Source organism: Neolamprologus brichardi, chromosome 20 (assembly GCF_056152115.1).
Source record: "Neolamprologus brichardi isolate AB-2024 chromosome 20, ASM5615211v1, whole genome shotgun sequence".
NCBI lineage: Eukaryota > Metazoa > Chordata > Actinopteri > Cichliformes > Cichlidae > Neolamprologus > Neolamprologus brichardi.
Window position 1 is genome coordinate 25,552,047 of NC_142123.1, and position 14,919 is coordinate 25,566,965.

A 14,919-nucleotide genomic window follows, 5' to 3' on the forward strand; every position below is an offset into this window, starting at 1 on the left:
CCCAGATTCAGACTCCTCTCATCTTATGATCAATTTGTTACAAGATGCCGATCTTAACAACTTTGCAGTGTGAATCTGTGCCTTTCCTCGTTTTCCCTTAAGCTTTGTATATCTCATAAAAGTGTATTCATTTCTTCCAACATTAGTATAAACGTTTTTCTCCTCCCCTTTGAAATCCCTACACATGACACATAATATATTTTCTTTGAATTTTCTCGTCTTCATCAAAGCTTTTACCTGTATTCTCAACATCAGATGCCGGTTGGCGTGCTCAAGCTTCTTCTGACGATTCTCCAGCTCCTTGGCCCTCTGCTGTTCCCGCTGCAGCTTCCTGATGTAGTCCACTGATGCCTTCAGAATAGTGCCTTTGTTCCAGCGCATATCTCTGATATTTAAAAAGGAACCATTATTTTTACATCCAAACGTTTAAATGTCAGTAGATAGTCTAATGTACGCCTCTTCAGTTAACAATTAAGAAAGAGGAGAGAATAAGATTGAAGAAAAAGGAGCAGAACTTTTGCAGAGGTCATAAAGTTCTTTGCAGAAATTGTTACTACACAAGACGTTTATGCACAAGAGGTAGCCTGAGTCACAAGCAGTCATAAGGATGACCCTGAGCTCCCTGAAAAAAACATGAATGTTGCAGCAGATGTTTTGCAGGAATAAAAAATGATCTTTAGTCAACTTTATGGGAAAACATCCCTCCTGAGGATTTCATTTGTACAGTTAAGGTTAAGTTAGGTCAATTTGGAAGTGGTACTGACACCTTACAGGCAACTAATAAAAATTGGCAATGCTAGAAAGAAAATGTGTGCCTGCTTTTTCATACTTTTTCATAAATGTGTACTCATTTAAACCAGGTCTGCTGGTGAGAATCTTGAATTGGTGCATGTGGGTGGAGGAACCAGCTGGACTTAATCAAAACAACCAGGGCTGAACAGACATAACAAAAGCAACTGGGATCTTTTTAGACCCACAGGCGAGGTCAAAGGGCACAGCGATGGTTAAATGCTGAATTTGACAGTGTAATCATTATAAGCCTCGCATTACATTTACAAATTTACAACATTTGCCTAAATCGAAAGATCTGTATAACTACAAACTGCATATAACTGAATGACCAGCTAGAAAAATGCAATTAAAACACAAATCATTTCCGTTTGCTGTTTCATAAGCAGCAAATCTCTCCACTAATCTTGAACACTGGGTTATTAATCTTGCATTAGACTAGCTGGATGTTTGTGGTTGCTATTACATGTATTTTTAGAAGAGTTAATGTAAGAATATATTAAGTAACTTACGGGTCATTTGATTTTGGAATTAAAGTTCCCAACTCCTTAATTCGATCATTGATGTTAAACCGTCGCCTTCTCTCAACTGCAAAACAAAAACAGAAAGGGGAAAGTATAACTAGGAATATAAGTATAAATATATAGATATTAACAAGAATTTGCTAATGTACTTAAAAATGTAGTTTAATAATTAACCCTGTGACAACCAAAAGCACATTTAAATATTCTCACTTACTCAAATTGTGGTTGTCCTTCTTCTGCCTCTCCTTTGCCAGGGCTCTTACCTCTGCTTCTGAACAAAACGCATTTTGGTTGATCGACTAACCTAACAAAGCACGTATACAAAATGTGCAGCAATTACATTTTAAAGCTAAATACTCAGACGTACCCACAGGGAACCCTTCAGGCCTTTGATAGGTGTCAAATTTGCCACAGGATCCTGACTTATCCAGCATATGCATGATGGCCGGGGATTGTGAAACTACATGAGTAATAATGTTGTTTTCATTATCACAATGTACAGAATTGAAATGCAATACAAGACAATAGAAGACATAATCATGTAAAGTCAACATCGCCACACAGAGGAGGATTACAAAAGCTGGACTGGATACAAAATGCTATATAATGAGCTGCGCAAAGGCCTGGAGAGTAAAACGTTACATTATCATATGTTGTTACAGAATTACTGTTGCCTGTGCGATACAGAAGCCGAACAGATATTGTTAAATGGCACAAGTTAAACATCTGTAAGAACTTTATTTATTTTTATTTCTATAGCTCTGAGTAATTTTCATGCTTACCAGAGTATTCCCTTTTGATGTTTGGCAGGTTGGCAGGGCAGGAGTTGCTGATGGGCAGACCTTGCTGGGGCATACCCTGATTGCCATACATGTCCAAGAGGTTAGCAGGCACAGGGATCTGGGGAATTGAGAATTAAAAGAATTGAGAGTTAAAACAGAGAGAAAAAGACGTAATATTATGCATATTATTGTGTTAACAAATGACAGCGCAGCACAGAAGAGATAAATTACAAGGCCAAAGTATTACACCAAGGTTGAAATCTGACATTATGGAATTTGCTTCTGTTTTACCCCAAGACACAGCAAATGAAATGCAGTCATGTTGTAAACTGGCTGGTATGGATAAATCATGAGCATACATACCGTGTTAGCCATCTGAAGTCCTGGGTCCATTAGGCCGAGGATATCATCGCTGTAACTGGACTCCAGACTAATAATGTCATCAATTACATCGTCCATCTAGTACAAATAAGTCCAGCATTACTGATCAATTAATGTCCAAGCATCATTTATTAAAAAAATGGTCTAAACAACTATGAAGACCTCACCTCTTTCTCGCAGTTAGAGTTGAGGGTCAATAAGGCCATAGGGCTGTTAGGGGCACTGTTGCCCGGCCCTGGCGGCATGCCCCCGTGGTCAGAGGACTGGTTGGGGCAGGGCAAGCTCAACGCCTGAGAACCAAGCTTTCCCAGGTACCTCTTCACCTGCTGCTGCTGGGACCGTTGGATGTGGTACTTGGTTGGGTTCTCCAGGTGAGTCTGAACCTATGAGTGGAAAGAGGAGTGAGGAAAATGCCAAGAAAAATGAATATGTATGTGAGAGGTAGGATATCTGATCTAAAGATTAATGGGTGTGTTGATGGTTGCAAGAGGCTCCACAGAACTGCTCCAACTACTGAAAGAGAAGTTATGCAAATATGCAGCTTGGTCACAGTAGCAATGAAATAGCACCAAAAGATGGAAGCTCATTTCAAAATGAGTGCTGCTTTTTATAAGTGCTGTTTCAAAGTTGTCTTTTATTAAAAACAACTCTAAATATAGCTCAAAGTCTTGTCTGTTCTTTGTATTTTACAGTACAGAATATAATATTACAATCAACTTGACAGAGACTTCAAATCCTACGATGCATTATGCATTTTTCTTTTGAGACGCTGTCAAGAGTTGTTATCTCAAAGTCTCAGGAGTAAACATTTTCCACATATTTTTCTTCAACTCGACTACTTTCTGCGGCTCCTCAGTAACAGTCCACATATTTAAAGGAACAAATATTGCACACGCTCCTATCTCTGCACTAGCCGCTTAAGGATAAATTTGATTTCTGTAGATCATTAATCCCCACACAGCATTAATGATCCAGAAAAGCTTCTGCAGGCAAATAAACAAACTTCAGAGGCAGTGTCTGTCTGGCTGTAACATTTTAAATTGAGCAGAGCTGCTCCAATCCCCCTCGCCTTTCCAAGTTTATATTTAAACCTTCCCGTCTTATGCTTGCTTACGTTTGATGCAATTACGAATCAGTTTCAGGATTGCGAAATGTGGACGCTGTAGTTTATGATTAAATTTAGATACATAATGCAGTATCATAAAAGGCAAAGACAAATTTGTGTCTGTTTAAGACGAGAAATTTCAATTTAACCTCTCACATTATCTTTGAATCTATATTCATTTTTAAACATACCTCACAAGGTTGATATCCAAGCATCTCAAGCATCATTTCCTGTTTTAGATGTCCGATTTAAGACAAACAAACGAACAAAAAAACAACAACTCTAAACTGAGGAGTGCTCTAGCTGCTTCCTTCTTGGTTGCACCAGACGACTAAGGCTGCTAATAGGAGGACAGACACACCAGCTCATCTTTTAAAAGGCAAGAAACTTCATTAGTTATGCATGTCAAGGAATCTCTGTCAAATACAATGAGCCTTTTTAAATGTGTGTTGTTTTATGTAAAATCTGTATTTATTACTTTATGGTGTATCACTTGATGTCAGGATGTGGTGCAAACAGTTAGAGCCTTTGTTTTGGAAGGGCACCTCTTTTACTGAATCTTGCCCGGGGTGCTTACTCTGCCCTATCCACTTTGTTAACCCATGTGGATGCTTGGCGTGTGCTCCCTGTTTAACACAGCACAAAGAATAAAGTCTATTTCATCCTTAGTTGTCTTCAGCTTTTTAATTGACAAGAACAGGCGAATCATAAGCCCAAAAAAAAATTAGGCATTTTGTTGTGCATAAACTTTAAAAGTCTATGCTTATTAACAGACCTGAGGAGGCCACGGGCTGTAGATGAACTCTAAGCTACTCCTGGCATTTTCCTCTGCCAATGTGAAAACTTCCTCAGTTTGCACACTGCACTCAAGAGTTTCAATTACAGCGAAAGGTTATAAAAATTAGTTGTTGAGACTGCCTTATAGAGTATAGATATTACTTAGTCCCATCTGTTGAAACTGATTCCAAATAAAAGTGTGATAGTCATTCATGTGTGCAGGTTTGCAATGTTCCACATGTATATTTTATTATTTAAAATCATTGGTATTTTCTGTACACTATGGACATCCCGTGATCGGCCTTATAATGCATAACCAGTATTCTTATTAACTATGCACTCACTGAATGCAGATTATTGTAATCTAATATAAATGTTCTCAGTTTTCACCCAGCACTGTCATAGAGATCATACATGATGTATATATTTTGTGTAGGTTCTGAAAATCAACAGAAATGCCTCTCAGTATTTGCAGATTTACACATTTTAATTCAATAAACTCTGAAATGTAAAATAAAGCAGACTAGTTCGTTTGATTGACTTAAATCACTTTTACAAGTGTATGTAAATAAAGCCAAGTATAACCATTAAGTCAGGTGAGGTTATCAATCTTATTGTCTCTCTGTGACTGTCAAATTCTTCTTTCCAGAACAGAAGCTCTTTCAGAGCCTCTTTTCCATGTTCATGTACCATTGTTCTTCAGGGGATACTCATGTGAGCCACATTAACATCCTCTACAACTGGCTATTAAAAATTGACACTATAGCTAGTTTTACTTGCAAGAGCTGAGTCACATTATCTAGTCACACTTTGTATATCCTGCAGCTAAGACTCAGATCACCGTGGGCTGTAAATTGTCCTCACAAGGTTGTAAAGCTGACACCACAGAGGGGGGCACATTTACAGTCAGTCAATGACTCATTAACAACATCACACTCTGGGCAAAAGAACGAGGCTCATTAGTGATGGTCACTAACAACATTCTTTGTTCTTTACACTGCCTTCACCGTTGGTGTATTTTTATGCAAATGACGTCACCTGAAAATGTATCAAATTTTATCCATAATTGGATTTTATGCCACTTACTTATATATATATGATGAAATGATTACATTTTAAAACTGCAGAGGCTCTGATCCTGATAATGAACTGAACCTAATCAAGAGCTATTAATGAGCAACACAATTATTTGCAATGCACGCATAGATAATGTGTAAGCAAACAGTGAATTCTTGTTATCTATGGTATTTATCAAAGACACAGGCTGATTTAAGTCAGTCACATTTTTTTAGAACAGGCTCTTAATTTTTTCATTTTGATGCTGAAACAACAACCTTTGTTGTCCTACATTTTAATAAGGCCCCGTAAAGTTTTGAAAAAGAGAAATGTGTTCTGAATACATATCAACTTGATGTATTTATTTATTTATTTTTTAATAATTTTGCTTTAAAACTACTGTTAACACTCTATTTCAAAAAACAAATCAGTATGTAGGAAAACCTGTATAATCCACAGCATATGCCACAGCACAACCAGTGGTGTTGCAAATGTTTGTTAATTAGTGTCTTATTTATTCATATGGACTCTTATCTCAGCTCCTTTCAGCTGCTCACTTATTTGCAGGGGTTTGCCACAGTGGATGGATCCACATATTTGATTTGGCACAGATTTTGATGTCCTTCCAGATGCCCTTCCTCCCGGGGATTTATGTCTTCTCCTAGTCCTAAACGTGTGATCTTCTGCTTTGTAGGCAAATGCTTTAACCCTACATTATGGAGCTTCTACTAATACATGTTTAAGCACAATGAAGAATTCCTTCAAGTAGTAATTACATAGACAATGAGTGATTTTTCTGAAAAGTCTCACATCTTAGTTATTTCTTAATCTCAGAATCGAGTTCAGGTCAGATTCAGTTCTCAAGTATTGCAAATTTTGCTGATAATCAACCCCAAACATCAAGAATGGAACTAAAACTCCACACTGTATACTGCTTACTGTATCAATTTGTATTTAAACAATCCTAGTGGCACAATTATTTTAATGTTTGTCAGATTTCCCAAAACAATTAAATAAAACCCTCCGAATGCATTTTTTTTCTCATTTTTGTTAACCAGGCAGGTTCTTCATGGTCTATTTAGTCTTATCGGTTGTTTTTTGCAACACTTGGAAGTGCTGAGAACAAAATGAGATGTCTTTGCTTCTTTTTCAAAGTCGTATGTTTTGAGTAAAGGAGAAATCAGAAATGCTGGACAGTCACTGAATGTAAAATTTACAGCTTAAAAAATAAAGCGCTACTTTTAAAAATCATGGCAACTGTTTTGCTTGCTTTCTGATTCATGTGACTAGTTTGAGGCTAAAATCATGCCTTTTGATCATTTGTAAAGGTATTTGGTATTAAATCCCACTCTTAAAAACATGCTATAACATGCTGCCTCTGTGTCTTCAGGCAGATGATGCCGTATTGGACAGAAATATGTTAATATACAGTAATATTTCTAATACTTGAAACTCTCTTTTTCATTCCCTGTTTTTCATCTTTGTAATATTTCCGTTACAGTTTGAAATGACTTGCCCAGTCCTTTCAGCATAGTTACAATGATGAGACATGTTTTCTCCTCCACAGCTTTTCTTTCCCAGCCTGTAGCGTTTAGCCTCTCACATTTATCTTTTGGCCCTCTGGGGAGGTCCAGACCTCCAGCTTGTAAGCCCCTGCTGTAAGCATAAACGTACAGAAAGACTGTTTGTTATACACACAAAGACACATGTCTTGTGTGTGTGTATAACAAATCACACGTACATGGGTATTTTTGGCCTTTCCAGGCTTCTCGGCCTCGTGTCCACGTGCAGACACAGCCTTTAAGTTTAAGTTGAAAAACTAATCCTTTAGAAAACTTGCATGGGAAACTTTTTATGAACACTGTTTGCCAGTGATGATGTTTAGACAGAAAACTCACAGTGTCAGTGCTCCTTATTCGCCAACAAGTCTTTGGGGTTAGGGTTATATCACCGTCTGTTAGTTTGGCAAGCTCTTGGCAGTAGAGTGTTTTTGTATTTTCATGCAGACAGAGATTTGTTTTTATAAAAAACAGTGATAGTGTGATTGTGATTTTTCCTAAAACTATTTAAAAAAAACACCCATGTACGTGTTAACTAATCCTCTATCCTTGTCTCATGCATTTTAACACACCCACAGCTGATAGCTGGCACTGTCTAAAGATAGAAACAAAAAAAAAGTTTATAAGGGATTACTGTAGGAAGCCTATGCCCCCTCTCTCTCTCCCTCAGACACACACGCACACACACACAGAATTCTAATATAGAAACAAAGAGGGCATTCAGGGCATTATGTGCACAAGACAAAGTATAAAGGTGCCCTAATTAAAGCTACAAGCACAACTGCATACACCCATTAATACTGCACATGTAACACTTGGCTTTGAGTGAGTAAAAGTCTTGATTCATTTGTGCTACATTTCCACACTGCAGGGTTAGGGTTAACTAAAATGATTGGCCGATCAATGAAAATGCTAAAAAACAAAATAAACAAACAAATAAACTAATAAACGAACCTATTCTGATAACTTAATTTGTCATTTGAGTGAATTTTGAGGTGACAGTAGTTTCTAGATTCAAGTGCGGTGGAGCTAAGAATGTAAGGACTTGCTGCTTTTCTTTATCCATGTGATAGTAAACCGAAGATTTTGTGCATTTGGACTACTGCTTGTAAAAACGAGCCTTTTTTTAAGATATGAAGCTGGAGTTTAACCCTTTAAAAAATGGTGACTTTCGTTTTTCACTAAAATGTATCAAATGAATGAATGACGCAAACAACAATGCAAACATAAAAATAAGATCATTTAGAATGAATCTCATTCTAGTACATGTAACTAGTAGGTTTGGGCAATCTGTGACAAAGACATGTTTAGCAGGTTGAAATCTGTTTGTTCTGTCTTTACATTGAAATGAGCACAGGGGCTTCTTCTAGCTTGTTTTGTCCTCAGGGATTTCCTAAATTATCACACATAATTAGATGATCTCACTGCTTTGGGTGAATTCAATGGAGCCCCTGAAGGCTCACAGATCCCAGCCTGGAACATCTCGACCTTGTCAAGACATACTGCTCCTGTTGTTACATGGAAATAATTTTAGGTGTGACAAATCATTTGTTTATAAGCTGGAAAAAGGATCTTTTAATGGTGTGCTTACAAAGCTGGCACACTTTGTGGAAACACAGAACATACATAGAGTGACAAACGTCTACAGGACTGCTGCTGCATATAAACTACGTGCAAGACGTTTATCGTGGTGATGTTCATGATTGATTTAGAACAGATTCATCACGTACTATTGCACACATCTACAATTAATCATTAGGTTTTCAGTTTCTGTAAAGGCCCAGCACGCAGAATAATGAATTATAGAGAGATCTTAGTGCCAGCAGCCAGCATTCAAACTTCACTTAACAGTCTTTCCAAAATACAGTTTAGAAATGTGGCATCAACTTCTAACTCTTGGCATCTGTATCCATGGAAAACAAGAAAGCTTGTTGTTTATCATCTCGTTTTTAGCCACCAACAGGCCCAAGGGCATAAGCAACATAACCCCCAAAGAGTCAGAAACACTGCAGAAATGAGCACAAAGCATCCAGCTGTACTAAGAGAGGACGTAGGGTTAGTGCAGAATGACAAACAGTGATTTGTATTTTTTGACTTGCATGCTACAGGCATTCCATGATGGTCCAACCAGGATATATTAACAAGACTGCCCCCATTTGCTATGTAGACTAGAAGAATAGGCCACTTTGTCTGACAGTTAAGCTGCTAATGTGCTCTGCAGAATTTGCAGACAGCAACTGTGATGCTAATGTGAGCAGCAATTTATGGGTTTTCCTCTGTACTTTTGTAATGCTATCATGCAAAAGCCCAAATTACCACCGAATAAAAATCTTGTGTTGTTCGTATAAAACTCGGGTTAAAATGAGCAGGAACTGCTAAAAAAAAAAAAAAAAAAACTCCAACCAAACAAAAACAGACATTATGATCACGTGAATTTGCTCATCATCTACAATCATATTGAGCAAAAAGATACTAATAACTAACGTGATTAAAGTGATTAATCAGTGTTGGTTACTGCAGAGAGAAATGTTATTAAAGCTATCCTGTAATTTCATGAAATGAACACTGAAGGGTTTTTTTTACATGTCATTGTGTGCTGAATCAGTTCTGAAATCCAAACCAAACTGAAATATCTGTGTGGTACTTCTGTGTATTTTCTTTTGTATATCGGTCACGAGCCGTCATATAATCCACAAAAATTGTACAGGGTACTTTGTTCTTTTTGTGGCGCCATAAATCCTTTGAAAAAGGAAAAAAAAAATCAGAAATCATTTTTTTAACCCTTTCAGAAACCTATCCTACGTAAATTTCAAAGCAGTGTTTTTTTTCACTAAAATATTCCATGGAATGAAAGGGCTGGGGGCTAATTACAAGCATTCTTCACTGAATTAGCGTTCGGTGTGTGGTAAGGCTGTGCTCGCCTTTTTCTTGATCCCCAAACTGATCCCCTTCTTATTCCTAAAAAGGTCAGAGGTCATTTGGTTAATTAAGGGTCCAATCAGTCTTTAGATAAACTCATCTGAGCTTAATGTTTGCACTTTTTGAGGTCCAGCAGCTCTGCCTGGTACCCCTGAGCTTTATGTGGACTCTGCTAATCTACCAACAGACAGGAGTGCAGGTTAACCCAGCTCAACAGCACCAAGCTGGAATGGCCTTTTCATTTGAGGACTTCAGTCAATGAAGAATTTCTGTAAGCTCTCGCCAAAGCAGAAAAATGACTCTAACTTGATGTATTGTACACAAGGTTAGGGTTCGGGGAGGGGGCGTCCTAAGTCTTTCAAAGAGCTGCAGATTATAGAGAGTAAGTAATGTTTATACAGCGTGAGAAGGGTAATGTTTTCAATGGCTATACTGTTTTTGTCCTTTACTGTTGGCCCATGCCACACACATCCAAGGGTGATGAAAGTGTGGCTGGGCAAGCAACCATGACATCTCAGAGAGTGTTGTGGGTGGATTTAACTCAACAAAGATTATTCAGTAAATCACAGTTTATCGGCATCGTTACTACTCTGAGATTAAACAATGCAATTAAAATGTAGTAAATGTCTAGGTAAAATTATGACTAAAAGCTGTTAGCATACACGCAGCGGAAATTGTTAGCCAAACATAATGGATAAACAGCGTGAATAGCTTCATACAACTGTCAGCTAATAGTATGGGTTAACAGTTGAAATCGCAAGATAAAACCACAACTAAACTGTTGACATAGTACCGATTAACTGATTAAACTTTTACCTAACAAGCACAAATGTCTGACATAGACAGATTTTTAGACCTTTAACTACAGGCATTATTAAACATAAGCATTTGTACGAGATTCTCTTATGTGTCACATATATTTTTCACGTGGAAGACTTGTTCCTGTTATTGCACAATTTTCTAAAAGAGGAAGTCAGAGACAAAACCAGCTGCTTATTGACAATCCATGTTAAAAAAATGCAAAATCTAAAAATGCACAAAAAGGCAAGTGTCCTCGTGAGTAATTACACTAACTACACAATATCTTAACACCTCCATAATGATATTTTTTTCAGAAATCACAAACAGAAAAGTTGAAAAAAACGCACTAAGTTGATATCTAAGGAAGACAAAATTCTCATAATTTGCACAAAAACACTTTCCAAATCACTACCACACAGTTTTTTTTTTTTATAGGGAAAGCCACTGAATTCAAGGTAAAATGCCGGAACAAAAACACTACAAAAAAAACAGCAATTATACCAAAATCCTCAGAACACGACAAGTCGAATGAATCTCTAAAGATGTTTCATCAAGATTGCAGCCTCTGAAAGCACATGCTGTGGACAAACAGAAAGACTTACCGAAATGCGTTGTTAAAATGCACTCTCGAACACTACGGTCTCTACTCGTACAGAAAATCTTAACAGTCTCCTGTCCCTCAGACTGCCAAGGAATCAAAGCTATGAAAAGATGTGAATGTAGCTGAGCAAATAGGATTAAAGATGGCTAAATCCAAATGGCTGGAAGCACAGCATGCATTAAAGAGGAATTCTCTCAGGAAAGATAATCCCCATATACGCATTTTAACACACTTCACTCACTCCTGTTTTTTTTTTTTTTTTTTTTTTTTTTTTTTTACACACAGTCATAGTAAACCATGATTGCCCGACTATTCATGCACGAGTCACTAAAATCTATAAATACATCTGGACCATTCAGGCTGCACCAATGACACATACAAAGTTTAATTCCACAAGTGGAAACTTTACACAGATACCGTAACAGCCTTCTAATAATACACACCACCCCATTCTTTGTTGCTCCCTACCATCAGAAACTTGAACCATGCTTTCTTACCTTTAGCACCTCCATTGGGACCTGTGCAGCAGGTGGTAAACTGACCGGGACACTGACATTGATGGCAGGCGTTTGGGCCTGTGTAGTTTGTGTGTACTGGGAGGCCTGTTGTCGCTGCTGCTCCCGCCGCTCCTGCTCCTGAAGCTGTTCCCGCATCAGCTGTTGCCGCAGCAGAATGCGCGATGTCATGGCCGAGGAGCTCAGCGGGGGCTTGGATGAACTGTGTTGGTCTGATGGACTGCTGCGGAGGGGAGAAAGGGATGATTGGAGAAGATAAGAGAGAAGGCAGAGGGTCGATTAGAAAGATGAGGTGAAAAGAAAGAGTGCTAAAAAGGGTAGAAAGGGGTCAAATGTGGAAGGAGAGGTCAAGAAAACCAGAAAAAAAGAAGAAAATTGAGGGACGATGGATGTAATAAAAAGCCAATGTTAGCATGAAGAAAACTGGCAGAGGATGACTTCAGGGGAAGAGGTCAAAAGGGAACTATTAACTTTTGTTCTGCAAAAATGACTGGTTGATCTATGTTGATAACCTGTTATTTTAACCTTTGATGATCAGCCATCGTCAAAAGCTTGTCAAACAGAACAAGCAAAGCTATGGGAATTTGCAATGAGCATTTTTTGTCGCTATTTTTTATTTTACAAAGATAAATAATTAAGCAGCCCTGCTTATTTGCTCTTAGAAAACAAATACTTGAACCTCCATGAAATCACTTACACAATTAAGATGCCCTTTCAAAAAGGAAAACAATGTTGTGATTTTAATGACTTTGGAAGGCACAGGCATTTTGCATTTGTAGACAAAACAAAAAGAGGAACATTTTGTCTGTAAAGGTTGTTTCAGTTTTCCCACTCTTTTAAATTTAGATGGCTACTCCCCAGACAGAGTCCTGAAGTCCTAAAATAGAGAGTCTCTGCTGAAGCAGAAGTTGTCGGGACAAAGCCTCCATCGAGTGAGTGATCCTTTTGATAAAACTCGGTAAAATGTCTGGCCAATCCAGCTGTGCAGTAATCGCACTAATTAGCCAGCGGAGTCAAACAGCCTCAGCTTGCAGCGTATTCAGTGGGTGTTGAGCCCTCAACATACCATAAATCTCCCCTCAGCAGTGGATATAATCTCATTGTCTACAACCACACCCACTGAACCCTGCACCAGATATTAGACAAAACAATACTGTATAACAAATATATATAATAAAATATATTATAAAAGCAAAACACAGGCTGAACTCTGACTTTTCTCTGGAAGCACTTCAGTGGTTTGGGTGTCTAAATTCAACAGCTACGTTTCTTCCTTTGTTCCTTTGTGCTTCACCCAATATATGGAATCAGGTTTAGTGTTCAAAAGAATAATTCCTTCTGCTGTGTGACTTTGGGCGATTGTGTTTCCTTTCATCCCACAAATTTCATAACAAAAGTCACTAGATCTAAAACTCTTGATTTCCTCTGCCAGAGCCAGAGGCTTTGATTCTTCTTTTTTTCCTTTAATCTACTTCAGTGATTAAATGATCAACGGTTTGTTGCAAGAACAAATTCGTTTCTGTTCCCTTTCTTTTCGTTTTACAGTTCAAATGTGACATTTGAATTGATTTGGAACTAGAGATGGATTTATTGTTACATTCTTTGGATAAACTAGAGCTGATTAATAATAATAATAATGATAATAATAATAATTAGTCACGTTTGTTACATGTTGAATGCTTTTGGTTGGAGAAATTTTTTTTTAAAATGAATGCTTAAATTAAAAAAAAACATAATATACACTGAATAGTTTAAGTACATAAATGTACTGGATAGTACAGTACCTTTATCACCTACTAGAAATCAGTACTCCTAAAAACTTGAGGAACTTTCTGCTTAATTTGGATTTTCACGTATCTGACAGCTACATTCATGGAGGTTTTTAAAACACAATGAATTTAACAAAGAAGCTGTAATGTGTGAACGAATATAAAAAGGGCAACACAGTAGCATACAGTTTAAACTACCACTTACTTAAGTGCTTGCTTTTTACTACGTACTTATAGATGCACAGAGTAGCTTGCTCAATTTCTGACCACCAGGAGTGCTACTGAGCAAAGTTTTTGGGTGGGTCCACAGTTTGTATGGCATTGTTTGAATTTGTGTTGTGCATAAATGTCAAGGTTATAGTTAACTTCAACTAAACTCAAAGCAAAAACTGGTGCGAAAAGAACTTTATGAACCTACATAAAAGTGGAAAGTTGCCTTAAAAAGAAAACTAAAATTACATGACTAGTTACAGGAAATATTTTTTGTTTTAGTCTTTGTAAATTTGCTCACATTTGTCAACACAACCAGCCTGAGGAGGCATTGGTGCGTGCTTATTGAGAATACAATGTGTGCATAACTCTTAAGTCAAATGTTTGCATAGTAATAGCCATTACAAACTTCCTAAGTCTTGCCCCTGGCAAATAGCCCACTTATTAAAATAATGCAGTAAAATGAATACTGAAACTAATAAAAAGTAAACTAAAAGGAATTATTTTTAACTAAGAAAAATTTAAACATGCAAACCTATTTTGAAAGCTAACTTAGCTTTACTGAATTAAAAAAACAAACAAACTAAAAGTAATCTAACTGATGAGTGACTCGGTGAAGGTACTAATGCTTTTAGAAACCTGTCAAATAAGTGAAGCTAAACCAAGTAAGCCTCTATTCTGCTCACAGGCCTTACAAGATTTCTCTTTGTGTATCCTTTTGTACTAGTGTATATGGTCTTCAGACTATCAGTATAATATTCCTTTATTTTGATGTTGCTTATGGGAGAGAAGATCCTGTATCCTGTTTTTGCTTGTATATGTTATCAGTTATGGTTCTTAGAAAGCAAATAAAAATAGTAAAGAATCGACATCGGCAGAAGTAAAAAGTCAGAATTGCTCAAGAAAATTACAATCGATACGTCTCTTATAATCTTATAACTTATAACCGCTTTGCAATTGATTAAGAAATAATTTGTAAAGATGATGTGAAACCACAGTGATTCTGAAAAGCTTGCTGTCCAGGCTTGAGCTGAATTAAACTTGTTGCACATTTATGGTGGAGTTTAGAGTTTTACAGCAGGACAAAAGTGCATTACCATGTTATTCTATTTTCATAATTGTTGGAAGACA

The 14,919-nt window shown here is 37.3% G+C and overlaps 1 protein-coding gene across 8 annotated transcripts in view; it reads right to left on the bottom strand.

The window, feature by feature from the left end:
• The window catches only part of mitfb (melanocyte inducing transcription factor b), a 28,918-nt gene that overhangs the window by 4,576 nt on the left and 9,423 nt on the right, over nt 1–14,919 (bottom strand). For 3 of the 8 annotated variants that reach the window (XM_035909241.2, XM_006794219.3, XM_006794221.3), the window contains exons 2-9: nt 11,792–12,032; nt 2,644–2,859; nt 2,459–2,554; nt 2,096–2,213; nt 1,681–1,773; nt 1,528–1,584; nt 1,302–1,377; nt 238–385 (exon numbers count right to left, since the gene is read on the bottom strand). In XM_035909241.2, the coding sequence (XP_035765134.1) occupies nt 238–385; nt 1,302–1,377; nt 1,528–1,584; nt 1,681–1,773; nt 2,096–2,213; nt 2,459–2,554; nt 2,644–2,859; nt 11,792–12,032 (1,045 nt within the window). The remainder of the gene's footprint in view (nt 1–237; nt 386–1,301; nt 1,378–1,527; nt 1,585–1,680; nt 1,774–2,095; nt 2,214–2,458; nt 2,555–2,643; nt 2,860–11,791; nt 12,033–14,919) is intronic. The other 5 variants (XM_035909242.2, XM_006794222.3, XM_006794220.3 and 2 more) reach the window with 4 other exon arrangements.